The 26,432-nt window shown below is 35.3% G+C and overlaps 1 protein-coding gene across 3 annotated transcripts in view; it reads right to left on the bottom strand.

Annotated features, from left to right (window-relative positions):
- Positions 1-26,432, bottom strand: part of bcas3 (BCAS3 microtubule associated cell migration factor) — a 402,243-nt gene that overhangs the window by 3,471 nt on the left and 372,340 nt on the right. For all 3 annotated transcript variants that reach the window (XM_087282567.1, NM_200622.1, XM_087282563.1), the window contains 1 exon segment: positions 23,559-23,726. In XM_087282567.1, the coding sequence (XP_087138693.1) occupies positions 23,559-23,726 (168 nt within the window).

Genomic DNA, 26,432 nt, shown 5'->3' with positions numbered 1-26,432 from the left:
ACTGGAGATTTGCTTAGATTGTCATCAGGAACACAACTGAACCCAAGGGGTCAATTCATTTTTCGTAGAGCGGACGTTAAAGGGTTACTATTGCTAAAGTATGTTACTATTGAATATTATGTGCTGTATTTCTGTTGCTCTGAAAATGAAATGAAGCTTTAATGAGCACAAAACATCTTAGCAGTCAATAAATCCTCACAATCAGAAACTCTCTTCACCATAGCAACGGGGCGCTCGAGTACCTCAGCACTTCTTGTCAGATTCATCTTCGGATGGAACATTTGCAACACATTAACACTGTCATTATGACCCGAACACAGACTAAATACATCACAGAATGCTTGAGTATTGTCAGCAGAAGTTTACAGTAAGCGTATCTCTGCAGCTAACAGATTACAACCTGACCTAAAAATTTTCTGTTGACATATCAACCGCCATAATTGTCACTGTTCAGTTTTGGTAGAAATAACACTATATTAAAGGTACAGTTCACCCAAAAATGAAAATCATTTATTCTTCCTCGTGGAGTTTTACAATTTTATCAGCTTATTTTCAGTGCGACATGGTGGCTCAGTGGTTAGCACTGTCCCCTTACAGCAAGAAGTCGCTGGTTCGAGTCCCGTCTGGGTCAGTTGGCATTTCAGTTTGGAGTTTGCATGTTCTCCCCATGTTCTCGTGGGTTTCCTCCGGGTGCTCTGATTTCCCCCAGAGTCGAAAGACATGCCCTATAGGTGAATTGGATGAACTAAACTGTCCGTAGTGTATGTGAGTGAATGTGTTTGTATGGATGTTTCCCAGTGATGGGTTGCAGCTGGAAGGGCATCTGCTGTGCAAAACATATGCTGGATGAGATGGTGGTTCATTCCACTTTGGTGACCCCTTATGAATAATGGGCTAAGCTAAAGGAAAATGAATGAATGAGTTCTGTTAAAGACAAAAGAAGATAATTTGAGGAATGTTGGTTGCTGAAACGCATCGACTTCCTCAGTAGAAAAAGAAATATGAACTTTTTTCAAAATATCTTCATTTGTGTTCACCAGAAGAACAAACTCAAATAGGTTTTGAACAAGCGAAGGTTAAAGTAAATGACAAAACTCAAACCCCATTTTAAACAATCTCATGAGTATTCTCTAAGTTGATTTTCTATTATAAATAAGTGTTGGGTGTAATTAGAAACAAAGAAACTTGTTCTTGTAATTCTATGTACTTTTCCCCTCAAAAAGGTTTAATTTTTAGGTCATTTATTTACACTAACACTTAAAATACACTTGCTTAAAATACTGCATACATTGTTTTGTATAAATCAGTTCAGAAAAGCAAAGTAATTTTAAATTGAGTTATTTTTGTTATACAAATGAAGAGTTTGTGTAGGCTCAGTAATTTCACTTTTATAGTGACGAATAAATTCTTTTCATTGCATTTAAAATGAAAGAACTGAACATCAACACAGGAGGCTAAAAAAAGCTAATTGTAGTAGAAAACTTCAGATGGCATTAAGAGACTTTTTTTATCTTCAAGAATATTTGCAGAATACCTTGACTTTTTTCTGCTAAAGAATTTTAGATTTGTCAGATGATCACATTATTAAGAAACAAAGAATTGAGTAGGAAATGAATGTCAATATATATGTATGAATATATGTATGAAATATTTTGTCATTACTACTATGAAACATTTCAGGGTTTGATACACGTTTACAATTTATTAAGTGTTGCTTTTTTTATAAAGCTAATATGCCCTTCCAAATTGAAATAATTATTTGTATTCTGTATGCTTTAACATTTTAAGTTGTATTGAGTCAAATAATTCAATTACTCATTGAGATATTAGATTACATTTTAGACAAATTAATTAGGAAATGATTCAGTTATGTAATTAGTACACTGTAAAAAATGATATGATCAATTATTCATGACAACATATGTTTTTAGTTCACTGTAAATTATTTAACTAAGTTAATCATGTTCTAACTTAATTATAAAAGTTACACAAGCTGTTTTAAGTTATACAAGTTCAATGAACTCATAAGGTTAATTTGATTCAGCTTAAACATGTAAGACAACAGTCCTTTTTTTTTTTACAGTGTAGAAAATTATTTTTTTGAAGTAACTTACCAAACACTAAACACTAATAAAGATGCCAAAGAACCAAAAAGTGTTTATAAAAGAGTATTCAGAGTATTCAGAGTATTCGCAGGGTCTTAAAAAGTCTTAAATCTCAAAAGCTCAATTTTAGACCTAACAATGTCTTAAATCTACTGAAATGTTTTGTTGTAGGTCTTAAATCTCTTTTAACAGGTCTTAATTTCCCTTTGTTCACATATAGCTACCCAATCTGGCCATTAAAACCCACACAATCACCAACAATCCATCTTAATAAAACTTTAAACTTTTTATTTAAAAATAAAATCTGCTTAAATGTCTTCATTAATTTACTGCTGAGGATCCTGACCTGACCCATATGTGTTTTATTATTATTAAATTATTATTATTGTATAGTAATTGAGAGCTATGTTTTGTTCTATTCTTGGTAAGGGTTATAGGGTTAGTAAATGGATGTACTTGAAAAAAAATAAATAAAAAGAATTTTATATATATATATATATATATATATATATATATATATATATATATATATATATATATATATATATATATATATATATATATATATGATTATCGTGTTATTAAATGTATTCAAATTTATTCTTTTTTGACAGAGCTAGTGCAAATCTTTTCTAACTGGGATATTTGGGGGAAAAAATCCTTAGCATTTAGCCCTGTATAAGTCTAAAATTTCATTAGTTGTTGTCTAAAAAATGTCTCAAAATGTCTTAAATTTATCTGCAGAAACCCTGGAAATGCTTTTGGTTTTAGTCATTTGTAGCAACATACTCAAAGCTGTCTTTTCTATTAATAAGAACCTGTTGAAGAGTGGCAATCTGGATATATCTTATAAAAACGTATATTAAAAGTTCTTGATGAAACCAGCAATCCCCATGAAGAACTTTTATTTCTAAAAAGTACAGAATAGTGCAAAACACAGGGACGACAGATTTGCAGATATAATGCACAAAGGTTGTGTTTTGTCACCTTGTAGTGATTGTTATTCTCAGCATGATTTGTACTGTATATGCTGTGGATGTTACATGTTGTTAAAAGGACTCTAGTGTATACACAGCAGAGCCTCATAAGGGCTGAGATATATGCAGTGTTTGAAACGGACATCGCATGCAGAACGCCACTATCCATCAATTGTGGGTTATGATCTGGTGTGTATACAGTACTGAAGTGACGGGTGGCCACATTCCCCTGATGATTAGCGGTGGTGTTTGTTTGCTGTGCTGTTCATAGCCCTGTGACAGGTGCTCATGTGCTCTTCCTCGTGTGCCCAGCAGAGGCACAGACACACAACAGCTAATGTGCTGATTAGAGGCAGACGCAGATGGTCAGGACCGCACCTGGAGCAGCCAGTGTTTGTTTGTGAATCTGCATGTAAGGAAGAGAGCCAGCGGTCATACACTTCCGCTGAAACTGAGCTCTCAGCTTTAGGAAAGAGTAAATAATGACGTTACACACTCGGGGTGGGTGGGATGAGCAGAATAATTTTAGAGCAGAATTACATGATACGATTACAGCACGATGCAAGGCTTTTGATCACTTGAAACTACATACTGTAACTTTTACACAATTCACACAAGTCAACTTTATTTACGTATCACCCATCAAAACAACTTAAATATAGCTCAAATCACTGTCACTTATATCTAATTTGTAACATTCTGCTTGTTTATTGTTTTATGATTAAGGTGTGACTTCTGGCTTGTAATGCAAGCTTGCAATTGTCTGCATTTGATTTATTATTGCATGTCTAGGGCCAGACAGAATCTGCAGACATTTTTTACTATTTTTGCTGAGAATATTGTAAAAACAAAAACTGTGGATCTATGCGGAATGACTTTAAGAGTTTCGTAACTAAAAACTTATTTTAAGAAAAAAAAAATATATATATATATATATTTTTAACTTTCATTGAGTGTTTACAATGCACATCTAATTAGATCCACTTATTTGATAAACAAAGCAAGGCTCTCATATAATATACAGTGCTCGGCATAATTGAGCACATCCCATTCTAAAAATGAATATTTTTATCCATTTCTCAGAAAAGTGCATAAATAAAATGTATTATTATTTTATTATTACTATTAAATTATTTATATCATTCACATTATCATTCATATTAATATTATTATTCATATTATTATTCACATTATTATTCATATTATTATTATTATTATTATTATTAATATTATTATTCCTATCTAGGACCAGGGAAACACGCAACAATTTAACATAAAGGAGAAATTTTTTTATAAATTAACGAATTAATTTTTTAAATTTTAAATTAAAGCCAAATTATAAAATTAATCAGAGGCCAATTTTGATAAAAGAAAATTTAACTAAATTATAATAAAAATCCCTCGTCCGGGATTCGAACCCAGGACCTCTCGCACCCAAAGTGAGAATCATGCCCCTATACCTGGGATGTCTAGACTCTGTCCCGGAGGGCCAGTGTCCTGCAAAGTTTACTTCCAACCACAATCAGACACACCTGGGATAGCTAATCGAGCTCGTACTAGGCTTTCTAGAAACATCCTTGCAGGTGTGTTGAAGCAAGTTGGAGCTAAAATCTGCAGGACACCGGCCCTCCAGGACCGAATTTGGACACCCCTGCCCTATACCTTTATATGCAACACTATTATTATTATTATTATTATTATTATTATTATTGAAATGCTATTAAAATGCCTCACCACAACTGGGGTACATTGTTTAATAATAATGGAGCCTTTTACAAGCCTGTTATGACGCATTTAACGATCATCATCATCTCAAATGCTTAAATTTTTTTTTTATTGTGATTTTTTACAAGTGACTTTATATGTATAAAAAAATATGTGTATATATATATATATATATATATATATATATATATATATATATATATATATATATATATATATATATATATATATATATATATATATATATATATATATATATATATATATATATATATATGTATATATACATATATATATATATATATATATGTATATATACATATATATATATATATATATATATATATATATATATATATATATATATATATATATATATATATATATATATATATATATATATATATATAATGTATGTATAATATCATCTTTGCTTCAAATTACTGATTGTACAAGGCGTTTCTAATGCAGCGTGGGGACAGAACAGTAAATTTGATGTTATATCTGGCTGCCGTCATCACTCTTACACTTTTTTTATTTTTTATGAAAGTTTTGATAACACCATTGTGGCATTTTTATTTTATTATTTGAACAAAAAAGATTTTTAAAAAATGTATTTGTTTTCACCCATTCCATTAGTTTTCCTAACTATGATGAATTTGGCTGCTGAAAAAAAAAAGAAAATGTGAAAAGGGTCTATAATAATAATAATAATAAGAAGAAGAATAATAATAAGAATAATAACAGTAATAATAAGAATAATAAGAAAAAAATTATGCTTTTAATATTTTTAAATCATATTAAATTTAAATGTATATTTATATAACTATTTATTTATTTATTTTCATTTTTATTATTATCATATTATGATATTAGCATTCATCTTTTAAAGTAATAGTGCACTTAAAAAATTAAATTCTGTCATTTAACTACCCTTGCCTTGACTTTTTTCAAGTCAGTTTGAGTTTTTTTCTTTCTTTCTGTTTTCTTTTAAGAATGTTAAAAACTGGTATCCATTGAGTTCCTCGGTATTTGTTTTTCCTAGTATGGATTTCAATGGTTACCAGTATCCCATTTTTTCAACGTATACTTTTGTGTTCAACAGAACAAAAATAAAACTGAAACTGGTCATCTTTTTATGTTAACAATGTGCAATTGATGACAGAATTTGTTTTGCGTGAACTATTACTTTAAAAAGTGGGCAGAAGTCCAGCTGAATGAGTTTATATGGGACACTTTTACTGTAACAGTAATAGAGTCGTCCTGTATCTACTACACTCATTCTGTCTCGCCTATTAATAGTTGTGGGTCTGTGTGTGTGTGTGTGTGTGTGCCTGCATGTGTATTTGTGTGTGTGTGTGTGTGTGTGTGTGTGTGTGTGTGTGTGTGTGTGTGTGAGAGAGAGAGAGAGAGAGAGAGAGAGAGAGAGAGAGGGAAGAGAGAAGCCCAATCAGAGAGGATAGGAGGCGGGCACTACACTGAATAAGCTCTGCCTACATGCAAACATCTCCATATTTCATGGTGATTCTAGAGGGAGCTTTCCAGAGTGAAGCAGGTAAAGGTGGCCGACCTTCGCTGTGCTTTCAATTACGTTTAATGAAATCCTCCTGTAACCTCCGCTAGCCGGCCACATACCATCCTCCAGCACTGGCACATTTCTCATTTCCTCATTAAAAGCAGAGGTATGAGGTATTGGAGTTAGCCGGAGCGATGCATATGTGGGATCAGACATGCAGACGCTCCTGAGGGTACAAACACCAGACAGACCAAACACACTGATCAACCCGCAGACAGAGCTTTCATTGCTGTCAGTCATCCTAGCAACCAGCAGTAACTGAAAATAACAGTTTTTTTTTTTAATTTGTATATGTGTATATGCTGTAGAGCTGCTTAGCACTGAATTGATCTGGGTTCATTGTTGATGAACTTTGTGTTATTGAACTGAACTGAATCGAGATTGAATTGATTTAAGTGGAAAAAAACACCCTTGTCTTTTGTAAAGACGGTTATGATGGAATTGATCATATTAAATGAATTTTACAAAGTTTTTGAACTGAACTCTTGCCTAATAGCTTTATAAATCTTTATGTCACAATAAGAATTTGTTTTATATGTTTCTATTTATAATATGCAGGGTTATGATTTCTAAACAGGGTTATAAACTATTAAAAATGTAATCAATACAATAAAACAAAACAAAATCTTAGTTGAAACTCTACATAACCTGAAAAGAATACACAATAACAAATCTTTAGAAATCTAAATAAAATGAAAAAGAAATTCAACTAGAAACATATTTTAAAACAAACGAAAAATGTAAAAATAATTATGCAAATCCAAAGTAATAATTCAATCACGGATTCTGTTACATCATGTTTATATAGTTAAATTCAGAATTATCAGCCCCACTTTGATTTTTTTTTTTTTTTTATATTTCAAAAGAAAATTTTCACAGTATGTCTGATAATATTTTTTTTTCTGTATAAAGTCTTATTTGTTTTATTTCGGCTAGAATAAAAGCAGTTTTAAATTTTTTAAAAACCATTTTAAGGACAAAATTATTAGCCCTTTTAAGCTATATTTTTTTGATAGTCTACAGAACAAACCATTGTTATACAATAACTTGCCTAATTACCCTAACCAGTCTAGTTAACCTAATTAACCCAGTTAAGCCTTTAAATTTCACTTTAAGCTGTAAAGAAGTGTCTTGAAAAATACCTAGTGAAATATTATTTAATGTCATCATGGCAAAGATGAAATTAATCAGTTATTAGAAATGAGTTATTAAAATGATCATGTTTAGAAATGTGAAAAATCTTCTCTCTGTTATATATACACACGTTATATTCTCTCCGTATATATACACACACACACACACACACACACACACACACACACACACACACACACACACACACACACACACACACACACACACACACACACACATATATATATATATATATATATATATATATATATATATATATATATATATATATATATATATATATATATACATACATATACACATACATACATACATACATACATACATACATATATACACACACACACACACACACATGTGTATATATATATATATATATATATATACACACACACCCACACACATATATATATCTATATATCTATATATATATTCGTGCGGCTTCCTCACCCTTGTGTATTACTCTGCCCACATAGAGTGCCAGCAGATCAATTAACTCACTACAGTTTGACAAATATTGCAGCTGTTGGACAACATAATGTACTTTTGAGGCTTTTTTTAGGCGAGAATGTATTTGTTTAGATTGCAAATATGCAGTTTATTTATAAGGATAGTGCCTATTTTAAATATTTATAATTTCGGAGATACAGTGGATTGGCATCCAGATGAGATGGCATACAGAGATGAGAATTGTCCATCCACCAGATGGTGACAGAAACCACATACAGTAATAAGCCCTTAGAGGAGAAAAACTCAGCGTAATTTCTAACTACAGCTAATCATTATTAAACTAGTAAATGATATTCTAAGTCGATCTCTCTCTTTTGTATGTTGTAGTGCTGTATTTATACTATAGAAATTGTAGTGTATTGAGTGTGAGATGGGACTCACATATCAGGAATGTACTTTATGTATTTTGTGTTGGCCACTCTGAGTTACATTTTGGTTGGCCATCTGTTTGATGGTAATGAGTCTCCTGTTTTCAGTACTGCAGACGAGTTCAGTAAAAAGAAAGACAGATGAAATACCCACGTGTTTAGCGTTTTTCCTTATTGCAAACACAACAGTAATCTGGTAGTGTTTGCGTTGCTTTAGCTTTTTCAGCATTAATTATTGTGATTTTCTGATTACAACAGAGAAATACTAGGACATGTCTCTAGACTGATGGCATTTCATGCTGTTCAGCCTTATAATCTTAAAATGTGAGCAAAATCACCCGTTTTGTCTTCACTTTAGACATTATGCTAGATAATTATTCAAATACTAGCTCTAAAGTAACGTTTTAAATTAGTAACGGTTTCTGCTGTTCTGATGTCAGCAGAAGATGTAAATGAATGGTACCTCAAACAAAAGGGTTTTGAGACTCTCTGGGTTTGATTTATTTTTTTATATACACGATTATGCCGTCAAACTGTTGTTTAAACGCAATAATAAACTTGTAGCAGTGCGAAATGATTGTGTTGTCAATGGTGGGACACGCAAGCTTAAATTAAATATTAATTTAACTTATATTAAAAATATTAATAGAATTATCAAAACACAACAAAATAACTTTAAATGAAACTAAAGTGACAACAGAAAATCTTCATCTAATTAAAACTGTTAATAAAACTTACTATAATTACAAAATGATCTGAAATGATTTAGTTCATTTAAAGTTGATTTGACAAAATATAAATAATGTTAAGAAAGAAATTAAAAAGTCAGCTTGCGAATTATGAATGCTAAAACAAAACCTCTTAAAAAATGGATCACACTTCCGTGATCAAGAGCACACTCTCAGATGTCACTTTGCTGGCGTGTCTCTAACTAGAACACGGTGAGCTACGTGTGTCCAGATGAAAGCATATTCATGTTCCTGTGTGTAACGTCTCATCTCAACAAGGCTCTAGTGTAGCATTAGCACAGAGGTGTGAATGACTCTCCACACATTTACCTCTGGCATTACATGATTCCCTTTCTGCTCAAATATACTGTTCTCTCTCCTCCTCTTACTTTCACTGAAAAAACAGCAAGGTGACGAAAGAGTCAGAAGAGCAAGAGAAAATGTTTCTAGGAAATGTAAAAGGAAACACTGTCAACAGGCACATCATGTTACCGTCCTCTGTGTCTGATACAGCAGTGACTAACTTTAACAAAAAAGCAGAATAGATACTAGTTTTCTAACCTTAAGTGGAAAAATTCAGGTGATAATTTTCTGTGCCAATCATTGGCATAATGCAAGGGGTGCCTGGAGGTTGCAATTCTGTTGTTAAAATGTTTTTGACGCCTGTTTTTGACAATTGAGTTAATCAGATCAGAAGCAAACAAGGGAGACATTGACATTACTATCGCTGGTTCGAGCCAGTTGGCATTTCTGTGTGGAGTTTGCATGTTCTCACCGTGTTCAAATGGGTTTCCTTTGTGTGCTCCGGTTTCCCTTCACATTCCAAATCATGTGGTATAGGTGAATTGGATGAACTAAACTAGCCGTAGTGTGTGTGTGTGTGTGTGTGTGTGTGTGTGTGTTTTTTTGAATGAGATTGCAAGGGTGTTTCCCAGTACATTTGCTGCGTAAAACATATGCTGGAATAGTTTTTGGTTGATTCCGCTGTGACAACCCCTGATAAATAAGGGACTAAGCGGAAGTAAAATAAATGAATGAATAAAGGTCTATAGGCAGGTATACAGTTTATGACTTTTTCTGACAGTTCAATATATTGTGAAATAAGCTTGGGAAATCAACATGGACTAAAAATGAGACAACGTAAAATTAACTTTGAAAATAAACTCTGATAGCAACAAAACTGCAACAAACTCTGAGAGATTGTGTTAGAATCTGAACTGGTAAGAAAACATTGTGCTCTTAATCTCCTTAAAAAAAAAAAAAAAAAAAAAATATATATATATATATATATATATATATATATATATATATATATATATATATATATATATATATATATATAATCTTTTTTTTTTTTCAAATCAATCAATTGTATTTTTATTCCTGTGATTAAAAATATGAATTATTGGCATTAATTCATTTTGTGGATTCCATCCCTCAGAAATCATGTATCAAAAGCAATATTATTTTTGATTTTGAAAAGTTGCACTGCTTAATATTGTACATGCTTAATTTAGCTTATTTTTTAAATCACATACACTACCAGCCAAAATTTTGGGGTCAGTTTTTTTTTCATGTTTGTTTGTCTTAAAAAAATATATTTTTACTATTTTTTTATAGTAGGTAGTTTCAAGTTATTACTCCAGTCATTATTGGTTTTATTACTATTACCATTAATAATAAGGATATTAATAATAATAATATGAATTAATATTAGATTGATTTCTGAAGGATCACATGACTCTGAAGACTGCAGTAATGAAGCTGAAAATTCATCTTTAAAAAACACTGGAATAAATTATTCAATTAAATTATAAACTACTTGTGAACAGTTATTTTAAAGTGCAATAACATTTCACAATTTTATCATTTGTACCGTATTTTTGACAGAACAAATGCAGCCTTAATGAGCAGAATAAGCTTATTTTAATACATTTAAAAATCCTACTGACCCCAAACTTTTAACCGATAGTGAATATATTTGAATCTATAGAGTGAAAAAAAGCCAACACAGTTTAAAAAGTGGGTGGGCATCTTAGCTGAACAACTAATGACTCTCAAACGGCTTATTTTGTAATTCAGTTGGTTTATTTAAACTGATTCTGACTAGTATACATTGATAGCAAACTTTTCTAAATGTGCTAAATGGGCTAAACATGGCCAATCTCCATTAAGATAACAAACAAGACTGATTCTTTATTTATCGCACAGCCTTCAAGCAGACCACAGCCTCTGAATAAAAAAAAAAGCCCAAGTCAAACAAAATCACTCAGATTCTGCCAGCATTAAGTCGGTCTATTACCGCTAGCAGAGTAATTGGTTAAATAGTTGCTCAAGGCACAGGTCTCAAATTTAAGCCAGTGGGATGGAAGGCTCATGCCATTTACAATTACAAACCACTCAGGCTGGTGGCTTAATTTGAGTTTTGATTCAATTAGTTGATTTAATTGCTGTCCATATTGCTTTATGTCTCTTTGATTGATGGGCACGGTCAACGTGACGGCCGCCAAGCTCTACGCCATGCCAAGCATCCAAGATGTGAAGCCAGTATACATACGCACACACACATCCTCTCTGATGGAGTGAGGTTCATTAAAGTGCTGTAGCCCAAGGAAGAATCCTGCACTCAGCTGGTCTTTCACTGAAAAGCACTATTGCTCACACGTGCTCTCCAACACCATCCCGGACGACAGCGCTTCAAAGGGGAGCTTTCATCTACCAGCCACAAACACATTAGGAAACAAACAGCAATGCTGTTTCTGCTTTGCATAATTGCCATTTTGCTTTGCATTAGTCAGATCATCACTGAGCAATTAAATAATAGCGCTAAATGATGTTGTCCTCTTTGAGCACACGATCACCTGAAAGCGCTGGAACGCCTCTAGAGGAGGAAAGAGAGAAAATGTTTATTCACAGCAGCGTGCATGAGTGCTTTCCCAAGTGTGAGGCCATTAGAGAGCTGTGTGTGTGTGTGTGTGTGTGTGAAAGAGTGGCTCAGGCAGCGACAGTCACACTTTTCCTCTCTCGCTCGCTTCACATCCTCTCTCCTCTTTTCACTTTCCTGGAAAGTGCTGCAGTCAGGTCAGTGATCTCATATTGGTGCGGACCGTTAGCGCTGTAACGCCTTTCAGCTGCGCCTTCAAGAAACCCCTCCATTATGTCCTCTATCACTAATTCATGCAACCTCTTTTACTGATATATACACAGCACACGTGTAGATGGGGAAAGGAGAGGGAATGGAGAGTTTGGGAGAAAGAAGAGGAGGAGGAAAAGAGCAAGGTAAGTGTGGTATTGAATAATGAACTCTTCGTCATGCTCTTGAGAGGCTAAACACAGTAAATGTCCTACGAGTCTGGATGAGTTGTGGAATCACAGCTTTGAGCTGGCTTGACACGCAGTATGTATCAGCGACACCTGCCTCTTGCTTCCATTTGCAGCGTTCTCAAATGCCTGCCGCTTTCGTCATGTTTCACCAACACCATGTCTAGACATCTTGGAACATCTTTTAAAAGTGCTCCTTCCACCCCCTCAGCTGTCTTGCTTTCTTTCTTTCATTCTTTCTAAGCCGCTATTTTCTGACCGTCGCTCCCTTGAGCGAGCTGTTAAGTGCAGTCTCAAAAAATCCCACAAAAAGCCCATTTACTCCAAGCTTCAGTTTCTAGCCTCAATCCAACTTCCGTTCTTTTCTTTACTGTTTTAGTGACTAGTTAATAGGTTAGAAGAACAATGAATGAGAAAAAAAGCAGGGGATAAATGCTAAAATGATATCTAGGCCCAAAGTGTCACTGGCGGATTGAGGCAGAGAGAAAGGAGGAGAGCCTCTGAATGTAGAAACTCTTCTTTACTGTCTCACCCTGTCGCAGCACATTACTCTCAAGTCTTGGCTGGACAGAGGAGACTCACCATGGGATGAATGGGTGAGTGCTAAGAGGAAGAAATAATGAGTGTGTTCCTGTTTTCACACTTCATTCCCTCCTGGAAACCTCACTATGCAGCCATACACTAAAGGGCCAGTTATAATCATAGCAAAGTTTGTTTTGTTCTTTGTTTAGGGGTAAAAAAGAAGACTGAAATACTTACAGTAATACACTGTTAGTGAACTGTTAGCTAACCATGCCAATCTATACTGCTATGAGTGAAGAATAAGTCAATATGATATGTGCTTTCCTCTCAGAAAACAAAATAAATAAAAAATGCAAAGTGGATTTGTTTAAAGAAAGCAGCCGTATTAAAGGTGATCAGTGTCAAATTTACTCTGGATTAATAAAAAATATTGAAATAATTATATTATAATGCAGCTCTCCAGCATTTATGTGTACTCCTAGATATCAATAGACTAAACAGACAAAATTAAATTGAATTCAAAGCAAAAAAAAAAAAAAAAACGTGACATTAACGTACCATATTATTGACATGGACCACTGGAAGTTTGAAGATGTTTACAAACCACAACAGACCTTTTGAAAGATTATAGATAACATATTGTACCATTATTTAGTTTACCTACTAAACAAGTCAATGAAAATCATTTTGTTAAACTTTTCTTAAAACGTAAATCAAAATTTTAAATGAACAGAAAAACACATGTGAATCACAAGCTATGGGCATCTATTAATACTATAGTGAAGAAATTTGATCAAAACAAAAAAAAAAAGTAATTGATTAAAGATTACACAACCCGGCCACTTTATTATGTACAACTATATCCAACTGCTCATTAACACAAATTTCTAATCAGCCAATCACATGGCAGCAATTCAATGCATTTAGGCATGTAGACACGGTCAAGATGATCTGCAGCAGTTTAAACTGAGCATAAGAATGGGAGGAAAGGTGATTTAAGTGACTTTGAATGTGGCTGGGTTGTAGGTGCCAGAGGAGCTGCCCTGAGTATTTCAGAAACTGCTGATCTACTGGGATTTTCATGCACAACTATCTCAAGGGTTTATAGAGAATGGTCCAAAAAAAGAGAAAATATCCAATGAGCAGTTCTGTGGACGCAAATGCCTTGTTGATGCGAGGGGTCAGAAAAGAATGACCAGACTGGGTCGTGCTAATAGAAATGCAACAATAACTCAAATAACCATTTGTTACATCCGGGGCATGCAGAAAAGCATCTCTGAACACAAAACATGTCCAACCTTGAGGCAGATGGGCTACAGCAGCAGAAGACCACACCAGGTGCCACTTCTGTCAGCTAAGATTGGGAAACTGAGGCTACAACTAGTCTTGATATGAGTCTCGATTTCTGCTGCAACATTCAAATGGTAGGGTAAAAATTTGGCATCAACAACTTGAAAGTATGGATCCATTCTGCCTTGTATCAGTGGTTCAGGCTGGTGGTGTTGGTGTAATGGAGCGGGGAATATTTTCTTGGCATACTTTGGACCCATTAGTACCAGTTGAGCATCAAGTCAATGTCACAGCCTACCTGAGTATTGTTGCTGACCATGTCCATCCCTTTATGACGACAGTGTACCCATCTTGTGATGGATACTTTCAGCAGGATAACACACCATGTCATAAAGCATGACTGGATAATCTCAGACTGGTTTAATGAACATGACAGTGAGTTTACTGTACTTAAATGGCCTCCACAGTCACCGGATCACAATTCAACAGAGCACCTTTGGGATTTGGTGGAATGGGAGATTCACATCATGGATGAGCAGCCAACAAATCTGCAGCAACTGCGTGATGCTATCATGTCAATATGGACCAAAATCTCTGAGGAATATTTCCAACACCTTGTTGAATCTATGCCACGAAGGATTAAGGCAGTTCTGAAGGCAAAAGTGGGACATGCAAATATTTTGCTTAATTTTTCTTGCACAGTAGACACGATTTACGGGCAAATACGTTTCGCATTAGGTATCAATAATAGACCTTTATTTGCATATTTGACTTTGTATATAATTTACTCAAATACTTAAATCTGTTTTCTGTATGAACCCAGCTTTGTTTTAACTGAAAACCTCCCAGTATAAAACCATGTCTGAAAGTGTGTAAGTAATAATGTCAGCCACAGCTGAGCTCAACATCAGGGTCAATGGCAGAGTAAAATCACTGCGAGCTGCAGGCTCTCTCTCCTCAGCAACAGCTCCACGGGTCAGATCAACACAGTCTGCAGAAATGGAGCTAATATCCCTATGATCGCGCCTGTCCTCTTGCCCACAAATGAAGTGCCGCAGTGTGCTGGTAGAGGAGCATTTCATAGAAGATTTAAATTACACATGGAATTATTTTTTGAAAGGCAACGCTTATGTACCAGGAATTATAGAGCAGTTAAACACTTTAACCAAACGGTATTGTCGTCTAGCACAAAGTCATGGTCCAGCACACTTCCACTGAGGAACTTGGGTTTGGCAGGAGATTGAGCAGACCCAGATTAGCGCTGGGTTTGTTTTTGCAATCCATCGTCCGTGCGCTGTGTATAGGTGGTGGATGATTGATTAGCATAAGCTAAGTCCTTTGCATGGCGAGTGACTGGGCTGCTGTGCTTTCAGCTGTCTTGTTGCTCTAGTGATGACTATCGCACCAGATTAAAATGAGCCGTAACATTAAGACATGGAACGCTCTCTTTGATAATAGCTTCAGATTTGGCAAAAGAACACTTGTGAGTTAGTCTAGTTTAAACAGGGAATATTACTGCTATTATCCAGGTAAACAAACAATGGAGGGTTTTCAGTAAGCCTGGAATAATATCTAGCCCAGTGTATATCGGATTAATCTAATGTGTTATTATAGTTATCTTGAATAATGATCATTCTACATTACCAACTCAAAACCTGTTTAATTTTCTTGCAATTTAAATTCTAATCAAATCTCAACTGTTTAATTGGCATGGATAAAACAATAAAAAGTCAGTGAGTTTCAGGTTGTGTTCACAGGTGTAGTTTGGGTGTCCTAATTTGGATCAGACTAAATAAAAAAATAAAAATAAATAAAATAATAATAATAAAAAAATGTTTATTACTGGTTTAATTTGTGTTCACACTAATTTCTGAGATTAAATTTCAGCTGAAAAAAGTGTAATAGCGAAAAACAGAAAAACAGAAAAACAGAAAACTTCAAACACATCTTGTAACATGTCATCCTGTTTAGGTGTGTTTAGATGTTTTGTCAATGTTGTGTTCACATTTCAGTCAAACCACATTAGAGTTCATTGGAAGTAGACCAAAATCCACTTTTTACCAGATTTCAGATGGTAGCTTTCACACTTGTTAAAATGACCTGCAATTTAGTAATGTAATAAAGTAATATTAGTAAATTAACAAGGTATTAATAGTAAAGTAATACAGTAATCACAGCTAATCACTTAAAACCTTCGAACACAAGTGTGAACACAATTTATCATTAGCATGCATATTAAAATCTTCTAATAAATGCACCATTAAATGAAGTATTACTTTTGTAAATACTTTGGTAACATTTTAGATTAGGTCACAACTCATTGTAATAACTACTGGCTTATTACTAGGGCAAGACAGAATCTGCAGACCTTTTTTTTGCTATTTCTATGCAGAATTTTGTAAAAAAAAAATAAATAAATAAAAAAATAAAAATCTGTGTAATGATTTTTGGAGTATCATAACTAAAAACTTATGTATATGAAATAAAAATTAAACTTTTTTAACATTCCAATCCAATTAGATCCACTTATTTGGTAAACGAAGCAAGTCTCTTATACTAAAAAACAAAATATAAGATAATATTACTTTACAAACTGTATTGTACATAAATCATATGAACATTTTCATGAGTCAATAATTTTACTAAAATTAATTTAAAAACTGAATAAATTTACACAAGTAAATAAATAGACTCAATGATGGGCTACAAATCTGTGACTATTGTTAATATGGTAACTGTTTATTAGTAGTTATAAAGTATGATCTTATTCTGCATTCTTAATCCTACCCAAAACCTAAACCCAACTTCTACCTACTATCTATTAGTAAACAGCTAATTAGTGGTTTATTGAGCTAGTAGTGTTCATGGTTAGTTAATACCGTGAATTGCAACCTAAAGTAAAATATTACCAATAACTCTTGGTTTTGGGTGGAAAAGCACCACAGAATTAATCAAAATACACTAAATCACAGGGAATTTTACAGCAAAGAATATAATAACAGAAAGCACCATGAAATACTACATAAAAAAAGTGCAAATACTTGGGGATTTTGTAAAACAATCGAAATGACATCATTCCAAACCAACTAAAAACCGATCCCTGATCAGATAATTGACTCAATCAAAAATCCAGTTGTAACAGGACCTGACAATCTTAGAAACTCAAAATTATGTCATCCAGTGTGCGGAGGCTAAAACAGTGAGTGATGACTGTTTTGATGACTTTGGAGAGGTTGGAAAACAAACATCCTGTTTCTTTCATGAGTGCTAACAGCCAATTGAGAGGAAGACAGATTTTTGGCGCCCTGGAATGTCTAGCCATCGAGTGTTACTGGCGGATGCAAGTGCATTGTTCTTAGCTTCGTGACAAAAGCTTTAATCATTCAAAGTTCAGACGGTCACAGTTCAGTCAGCTCACTGGTGGTCACAGCATGTAAGTGTCCGTTTATGTTGTGGAAACTATGCTCACGTACATGTGTTCTTCCTTTCACCAGACTGCTCAACGGACAGCCATGACAATACTTCTGAAGCTTCAGGGTTGGGAAACTATAGATTACTAAGCCCCTAGACATTCATAATGTTGTAATCATAAGCTACTCCATATATTGTTAATGAAACTAAACTAATGGTCTCCATTGGCAGCCAATGAACAATGTTTGACCTTAATTCATTCATTCTCTTTTTGGTTTAGTCCCTTTATTAATCTGGGGTCACCACAGGGGAATGAACCGCCAACTTATCCAGCATAAGTTTTACACAGCGGATGCCCTTCCAGCTGCAACCCATAACTAGGAAACATCTATGCACACTACACTACAGGCAAAGTAACCTACCCAATTCACAGGTTTTTTAAGGACTTGTGGGGGAAACTGGAGCAACGTGGAACACGTTAAGAACAGGCAAATTCCACACAGAAATGCCAACTGACCCAGCCGGGGCTCAAACCAGCGACCTTCTTCCAGTGAGGCAATTGTGCTACCCAATGCACCACCGTGCTGCCCTGTTTGTCCCACATAAATTGTAATTCTTTTTTTTTGTTTTGTAGACAAGCCAACAAGTTAACCGAGTAAATCCATTTTGCATTCAATTCTAACATCAGGTGTATCCAGAGTAGGTTCTTGGATAGGAGGAGTTTAAATAATTAATCATTATGGACAATAAAAAATGTGATGTTGTACTGAATATTATAAGAAAATAAACAGTTTTTAACATTGAATGACTGTAATTTTATTTTAAGAGACTGTATAGAGACCAATAAAGGATACCTATGATGAAAATCATCTTTTGTAAGCTGTTTGGACAGAACTGTGTGTAGTGTGTCATATTGGTCACAGTCATATTGGGGTGATATAAGCACAATAAGTCCCTTTTTTATTTCCAAATGTTAAAATAGGATCTAAATCACTCTCATTTTGAGGCCCACTGCAACATGATATAGGAGTGCGATTTCCTCATCCACTAATTTGATTGACAGCCGCATATTAACATGTCAGTTTAATATACATTAAATTGTCAGTATAACTATAAAAGAAGATGCTATAATCCCGGTTTGTGGATGTTAAATCAAGTTTATTTTGTACATTAACAACAAATATCCATACAGAAGTGGATATAAACATGTATTCTGTCACATTTGCTGTGCAAAAACAGTGCAAACTGTGTGTGTGAGTGAACTTTGTAACAAAACACTGTGTCTTTGCAGAAAGGCTTAAATTAACTCCCCAACAAATACATCCAATAATCATTGGGAAATTTCTTACTGTAGTGTTTCTCTCAAACGTTACGTGAGATCTGCTTTCACCATGTTTGTCACTGTGCTGTTTATCTGTTGCAGCCGAGGCGGAGATTGAGGCATACTCTGACAGGCATGTAGGTATAGTGGGTGTGGAGAGGGCAAAGGCAACAAAAACAGCTAAATTGTGTTCAGAGCAAACAATCCAATATTCTGAAAGGTATAATAAATAATCTGATGGGTGTTTTGTCCGGAAACTTTACAGACACATTCTGTAGACACAAAAGGCTTATCTTAAGTCTCGAAAAAGGGGTAAAATAAGGGCTCTTTAAAACACAGTATGGATTTTATTCTGGAGTTCAGGAGAGTGTGAATTTATGGGCACAAGCTGTGACAGTAAAGATCTGGCCTCAGGGCTGAATTGAATAGTCAAGAATGAAGATGAAGGAACGGAAGAAAGAGAGGGTGCTTGAGAGCTGTCGCTAACATCCTTCTCACAATGAAGTTATTGTGGCATGTCCTGCTCCTGAAGTATGGGCTCTCTTCATCAAGTGCAAAAAAAAAAAAAAAACCCATAGGCCTTAATATTTTTTTAAAAGAACACATGTATTTGCTCCACTTCACAACAAAGAAGAATCCTTTCGACTTTTACACTGCCATATATGCCGGTGCTAATCAAACCATACAAAGCATAGAAGCATCATTTCAAGTTTAGCAAAACTGATAGATTGACTAAAATCAGAAAAAAAAAAAAAAAAAAAAACGTGACATAAAATTCTCGCTGCAACATTTTGTTTAAAGGCAAACTGTATTAGCATGATCAAATTTTTAAGAGTCTTGTCTACAATGCTACTACTTTCTGAGAGCTCTATAAGGTCGATGGGGGAGGATTTGATCATGTGCTCTAAGTGCTGTAGGCTTAACAGGGAAATAGAAATAAATGTGTTTTTTTGGGAGGCTGGAGTAATGAGGAATGACAGAGACATAATCCCTGTGTGTAACCTCAGTAAACACTGGTAGCGGTGGTGTGGGGAGGGCCACCGTGGCTGACAGGGTTGAGCCCTGTCCTCTTCCCCCTGCTTAAATGGAATTTACGTTAGGTTAGCACCAATGACAAAAATCCAATTTGCAACATTATGCTGCTGGCAGAAATCTAATTTAAAGATGACTGCATTACACGTTTTCACTTACATTCCATTCGGTTAGGTTAGGAGACTTCAGTTACGGTAAATCAGGAGACTTGTGTTCACTCTCAATCACCTGCATGAGAAGAACAAGCTCCCAGTTCTCAATTTCATTTATGGTCAACCAGGCAAGAATGAGGAAATCTGAGGACTGGAGGAAGGGGATGGATGGAATGAAACATGGAGAAGCAGTTAGCGATTGATAAAGAAAAAGAAGAAGAGTCAAAGATGTCCCCTGATGCTACAATCCTCTTCTGAAGAAGTGCCTGTGCGTGAGGAGATGCTAAGTGTCAAACCATCTGCTTTCGACCCTTCAAAAGAGGCTCCGGACCAAACCTGGCTTATTAAATGGGGCGTCCCACAGCTACAAAGAAAGCTGCTCAGGTATTGCATACACAGATGCACTGGCTCTCCAGCAACTCAATGACACATTCCCACGCTTCCTTACAACCAAGAAATCCCAGACCAGCTGTAAAGTTGTGTCTAGATGGCAAACATGATTCTCCGAAAAGTCTATGAATATGGTTATGGTGCTTATACATTAAGGAATTCAAGAGTTCCATCGTACACATGGTGACTTATAATCAAAATCAACAAATGTTTGTATTTGTGGCCTAACGATTAGAGAGTTGGACTTGCAACCCAGAGGTTACAGGTTTGATTCTCAGTACTGGCACCGTAAATGCTCATGGCTAAGGTACTTTTGAGCAAGATACCAAACCCCTGATTGCTCCTGGATACTGCTCTGAGTGTGTTCTCACTACGAATGGTCAAATGCAGAGGACAAATTTTAAGCCTAAGTTCAGTGCATTCTAAATATAGACACATGAGTCTTCCAGAACAACAGTTACTGTCTAGACAAAATCCAGGCATGACCCATGACAACAAATGAAGAGGGTACTTAGATGACTATAGGGTAATTACCAATATTCGGCTGTTACTCTCAGCACTTACTGCCACATTAGTCTGTACCTTCAACAAAGACCCAAATGGGAATGGCTTGATCTCTTAAAGTCTGGCACTGATTCTTAACTGCAGCCCGACGTCTGGTTGAAAAAGACATAGACTGACATAACGGATGGCTAGCGCTCATCAGAGGCTCCAGCACCCTGTCCCCCGCCACCATGCTGCTTATTTAGAGCCTCTCGCTGCAATCCATTTTTCATTCGTACTCTGGGTTTCCTGCTTCAGGAGATGCTTAACGTTACGTCCATCCGCCAGCCCGTGGGGCCAAAAGTTGAGAGTAATGTGATCAGTAATGAATTTTGTGTTACATTAGGCTGTATAAATGGACGGACAAGCGCAGACTACAAGTGTCCGGGAGTCGGGCTTAATCTAATGATGCAAAAATAGAGACAGAACCAATTATGGAGAGGGCCAACTCGGTGCTGCTGCAGGGACTGCAAATGAATAGGTACAAATCAAATTAGTGCCTAATAGACGCGCTACGAGAGAGGGCCAGTCGATGCTAAATGCATTAGGGCCTTGTGACCTCGCTGCTCCAAGCAGCGGCGTCCAGGATCCAACCTCCATCTTCTCCAGATATCAAAGAAAGTCTTGTTCAGACGAGGGGGGAGGAACACAGAGCAGCAGCTTCCTAAATGAGTTAAACATTTGGATTGTCAAGAGTGGCAATTTCCCCCCTCATTTCGCTCAGCTTCTCCCTCAATGCGAATGACCTAATTTGTTATTGTAAAATGTGTCTTTTTCAAGATCTGTACGAGCAATACGCCAGGACATATTCTTATCTCTGCTTAGTTCAAACAGGATTGAGCTTTCACAACTGATTCCTCTAGTCACTTGCGGTATTAGCAAGAAAAAAAACAAAACAGGATTTTTTACCTATAATTTCTGAGGGAGTTAGTTTACTTTTGAGGTTAATGAGCTACTAATGAGGAGCACTACCTTGGCTGAGGTTCTGTTGGCAAGTCTTTAATATAAAGAAAAGCTAAAATTTTTTAAGAAAATTTTTGAGCATCTCACAAAAATGAACATTTCCATTATTGGGCAATATATTGAATTTATTGTATTCTTTAACTTTTTACTTTTACTTAAAAAATTTATATTTACAAAACAAAAAGCATTACAGTGTACGGCTGCAGGGCTGTTATGACAAAACGGATGGTCTCTTGATATTATTAGAATTATAATAAATGTTGATTAATGGAATAAATCCCAAAAAATATTAAAAGCATTTTATATTCTGCCATGACACACCAATCATGTCGGTCTATCGCAAGTTACAAAACTTTCATTATAATTATTGTATATAATAATTGTGTAAATGGCAAAATTCATCTCTTAATGGCATCACAATGGCTTTTTGCTGCATGATTAGTAAATTTGCAATGCAGGGCGACGCGGTGGCGCAGTAGATAGTTCTGTCAACTCACAGCAAAAAGGTCACTGGTTCGAGTCTCGGCTGGCTCAGTTGGCGTTTCTGTTTGGAGTTTGCATGTTCTCCCTACGTTCGCGTGGGTTCCTCTGGGTGCTCCAGTTTCCCCCACAGTACAAAGACATGCGGTAAAGGTGAATTGGTTAGGCTAAATTGTCCATAGTGTATGAGTGTGATGTTTTCCAGAGATGGGTTGCAGCTGGAAGGGCATCCACTGCGTAAAACATATGCTGGATAAGTTGGCGGTTCATTCCGCAGTGGCGACCCCAGATTAATCAAGGGAATAATTAAACTCTGCTGTATTTGGTAGAGATCTAAAAGTCCTTGGTTGACCTCTGTATTTTATAGCCTTAAAGGTATAGTTTAGTTTACCCAAAAATGAAAAATCTATTATTATCAACTCAACCTCCACTTGTTCTAAGCATATTTGAGTTACTTTATTCTGAGAAGATATTTAAAAAAAGCTCAAAACAGTTTCATATTACTAATATATTATTTTTTCCTAGTCTCCAAGATTTTTCAAAATATCTTTTATTGTGTTCAATGGAAAAGAATAACTCAAAAAGATTTGGAACCCCATAGGGAGAGTAAACGGTGAGTGAATTTTCATTTTAAACTATGCCTTTAAGCTCAACAGCAATGTATATGACTGATGCACATATTTAAATGAAATGTTGCGATTACATAAATGTTCTGGTTTTATTAAACTTGGTGGCTTTTTTGCCACAAGCTTCCATTACTATCAATGACTTATATTAAATAAAAAAATAAAAAATCTGATGAAACATAAATCTTGGAATTAGAGAAGACAATGATGAAAAAAATGATGAAAGAATATTTTTTTAATGTAATCTCTTACCAACATAGAAAACATTACTGTATAAATATTAATTACAAACAATTCCAGAGTATAATCAAATAGATTACTGAACGCGTTGAAAACACCATTATTGAGAAGTCATCTGCTCACCTGTTCCAGATCCCACAATGTCTCTGCTGGGCGACTCTGACATGGCGTCCGCCAGCCTCTCCTTCAGGCCCTCTTCAGTGGCTTCCACAGAGGGCATGTGACGCAGTCCGAAACTCTCAGGCCAGCTGCCACACACCTCCAGCAGGGTGACGCTGCGGTCAAACATGCCTGCCAGAAACACCAGAGAGAGAGCAACAACAGTTCATCCACCATTCTGATTCACACAGAATTAAAGCTCATCAAACTGCAATTACTTTCACCCTTTAGATGTTTCTTGTCAGAGTGAATGATGCCTGCTTACATTTACATTTATGCATTTGGCTCCCGCTTTTATCCAAACACACTGAAATAGGGCTGTGCAAGACAACAGTATAAGACAACTTAACCTATGGACAAAATTAAATGATTCCATGGTATCAAAAAATTCACTTTTTAAATTTGCTTTAATACGTTCTCATAATTTATATGAACACAACATTACACACCATTATGAGAATGCAGTCAGAAACATGAATAAATGTAATGTGACAAAGTTGTAATCTCAAAATCACAAAATGCTTAAGTGTATATATATATATATATATATATATATATATATATATATATATATATATATATATATATATATATATATATATATATATATATATATATATATATTAAATGTATAAGTGTGTATATATATATATATATATATATATATATATATATATATATATATATATATATATATATATATATATATACACACACATACATACATACAATATTAAACATTTGAAGTAGATAAACCTTTCATTAAAGTTCTTCAAAACGTTCAGACAACCCATTCTTGTCTATGGACAATTTTAAATAAACTTTTTTGATCCACTTCAAATGTCAAATGTCGCCACAGCGGCCAACTTGTCCAGCATAGGTTTTACGCAGCAAATGCCCTTCCAGCTGCAACCCATCTCTGGGAAACATCCATTAACACTCATTGACACTCATTCACACTCATACACTACGGACAATTTAGCCAACCCAATTCACCTGTACCGCATGTCTTTGTACTGTGGGGGAATCTGGAGCAGCAGATGCCCTTCCAGCTGCAACCGAACACTGGGAAACACACATACACTACAGACAATTTAGCTTACCCAATTTACCGTTACCACATGTTTTTGGACTTGTGGGAGAAACCGGAGCACCCGGAAGAAACCCACACAAACCCGGGGAGAACATGCAAACTCCACTTAGAAATGCCAACTGACCCAGCCGGGCCTCGAACCAGCTCCTTTTTGCTGTGAGGTGATTGTGCTACCCACTGCGCCACCGTGCTGCAGATGTTGACTATTATACATTTATTTGTAAACATGAGGTTTTTTTTAAGTGTTTTAAAATGTAATAATATTTGTTTTTTATTTCTTCATGTAACCAAACATTTGTTCTAAATAAAGTGAGAAATATGATCACATATGAATGAGCAAATATCTGAATATATACTTTAAAATGTAATAAAAATAAATAGTCCTTGACATGTGGTCAATATATATATATATATATATATATATATATATATACTTACAATTATATATATATAATTGACTGAGCCCAGCCCTTGGCCCATGTGAAGGTACACATTTTATCCGTTCTTGTTTAAGAATTGAATGTTTGATTATTTGAACTGAAAAGCTAAGTTAGCTAAACTTGCAAAAACCACAGCATAAAAAGCCTTGTAATTCTCAAATCACATCAAAGTCATAATACATAATGAACCTGAAAAGTGTCTATGGCTGTGCTGGTGTAACTCAGAGGTCATAAACAGCTATCTGTGTTTCATCTGGCACACATCGCAGCTCAAGCCTTCCTCAGACAGGGATAGAAAAGAGGAAATGACTGACCCTTGAAAAACAGCACTGTGGGCCAATACAACTTCAAACAAAAACATTGGCCTCATTTTTTCTCCTCCAGCAATAAGCGCCTAGGCTAATAAAAGAGATATTGCATGAAGGCGGGTGGGGGGTGTGAAAGAAAGCACAGTTCGTCCGTCTGTTGTGATGCTACGTTTCAGCGGTGGCGTCTTTCTATTACAGATACCTGATGCATGAAAAACTGCCGCTTTATCTGAACAGGGCCTTTGATCTGTAGGCCAGTGACTATCTGGCCTTGTCTGGCTTCTCTGCAAACCCTCAGCCACACTGCAAGCCTCTGACAGGCGCTAATGTGCGGGCGAGAGAGGAGCGCGGGCGGCCGGTGCCATTATCTGCTGTAAAACACCAGTCCGGCCAGACTCACAGACAGCAGATAACTTCATACCACTTCATAAAACGCTGTTTGTCCCGTGTGTGCAGTTGACTGCTCAAAGCTCTAAAATCAGCCGAGTCAACAGGAATGCTGGCATCAAAGAAACTTCCTGCTGACGCTAGAGCTCACATCGATTCAATCCACAGTTCTGGATGTTGATTAAATTATAATAATAATTGAAAACACTATTGCATATTTAACCATTTTTTTGTTTTTTATGGGGTCTTGCCATTTCATCATGTTAAGAGTTAATGCAGAAACTGAATTTTAGTTTCAAATTCAAATAATCAAAATGAATGAATGAATGAATGAATGAATGAATGAATGAGCAGGCATTTGGCCCCTGAGTATATTTCTGAGCTAATTAATAAACATCAACCCATAAAATCCCTTCGCTCTAAGAACAGACTCTATTTGACAGTTCTGCAACATTCTTGAAATGTTGAGGTGATAGAGCTTTTCCAGTAGCAGCCCCAAGCTTTAGAATGATCTTCCACTCTCCTTAAGAACATCTCCTACTTTGGAGTCTTTTCAGAGGTCACTAAAAACACAGTTATTTTCTTTAGCTTTTTATTATGTAATGTAAGT

The sequence above is a fragment of the Danio rerio genome, chromosome 15 (assembly GCF_052040795.2).
Source record: "Danio rerio strain M-AB ecotype USA chromosome 15, GRCz13ab, whole genome shotgun sequence".
Lineage (NCBI taxonomy): Eukaryota > Metazoa > Chordata > Actinopteri > Cypriniformes > Danionidae > Danio > Danio rerio.
Note: the sequence above shows the minus strand (reverse complement) of the source record. Positions and strands in the feature narration are given on the sequence as shown.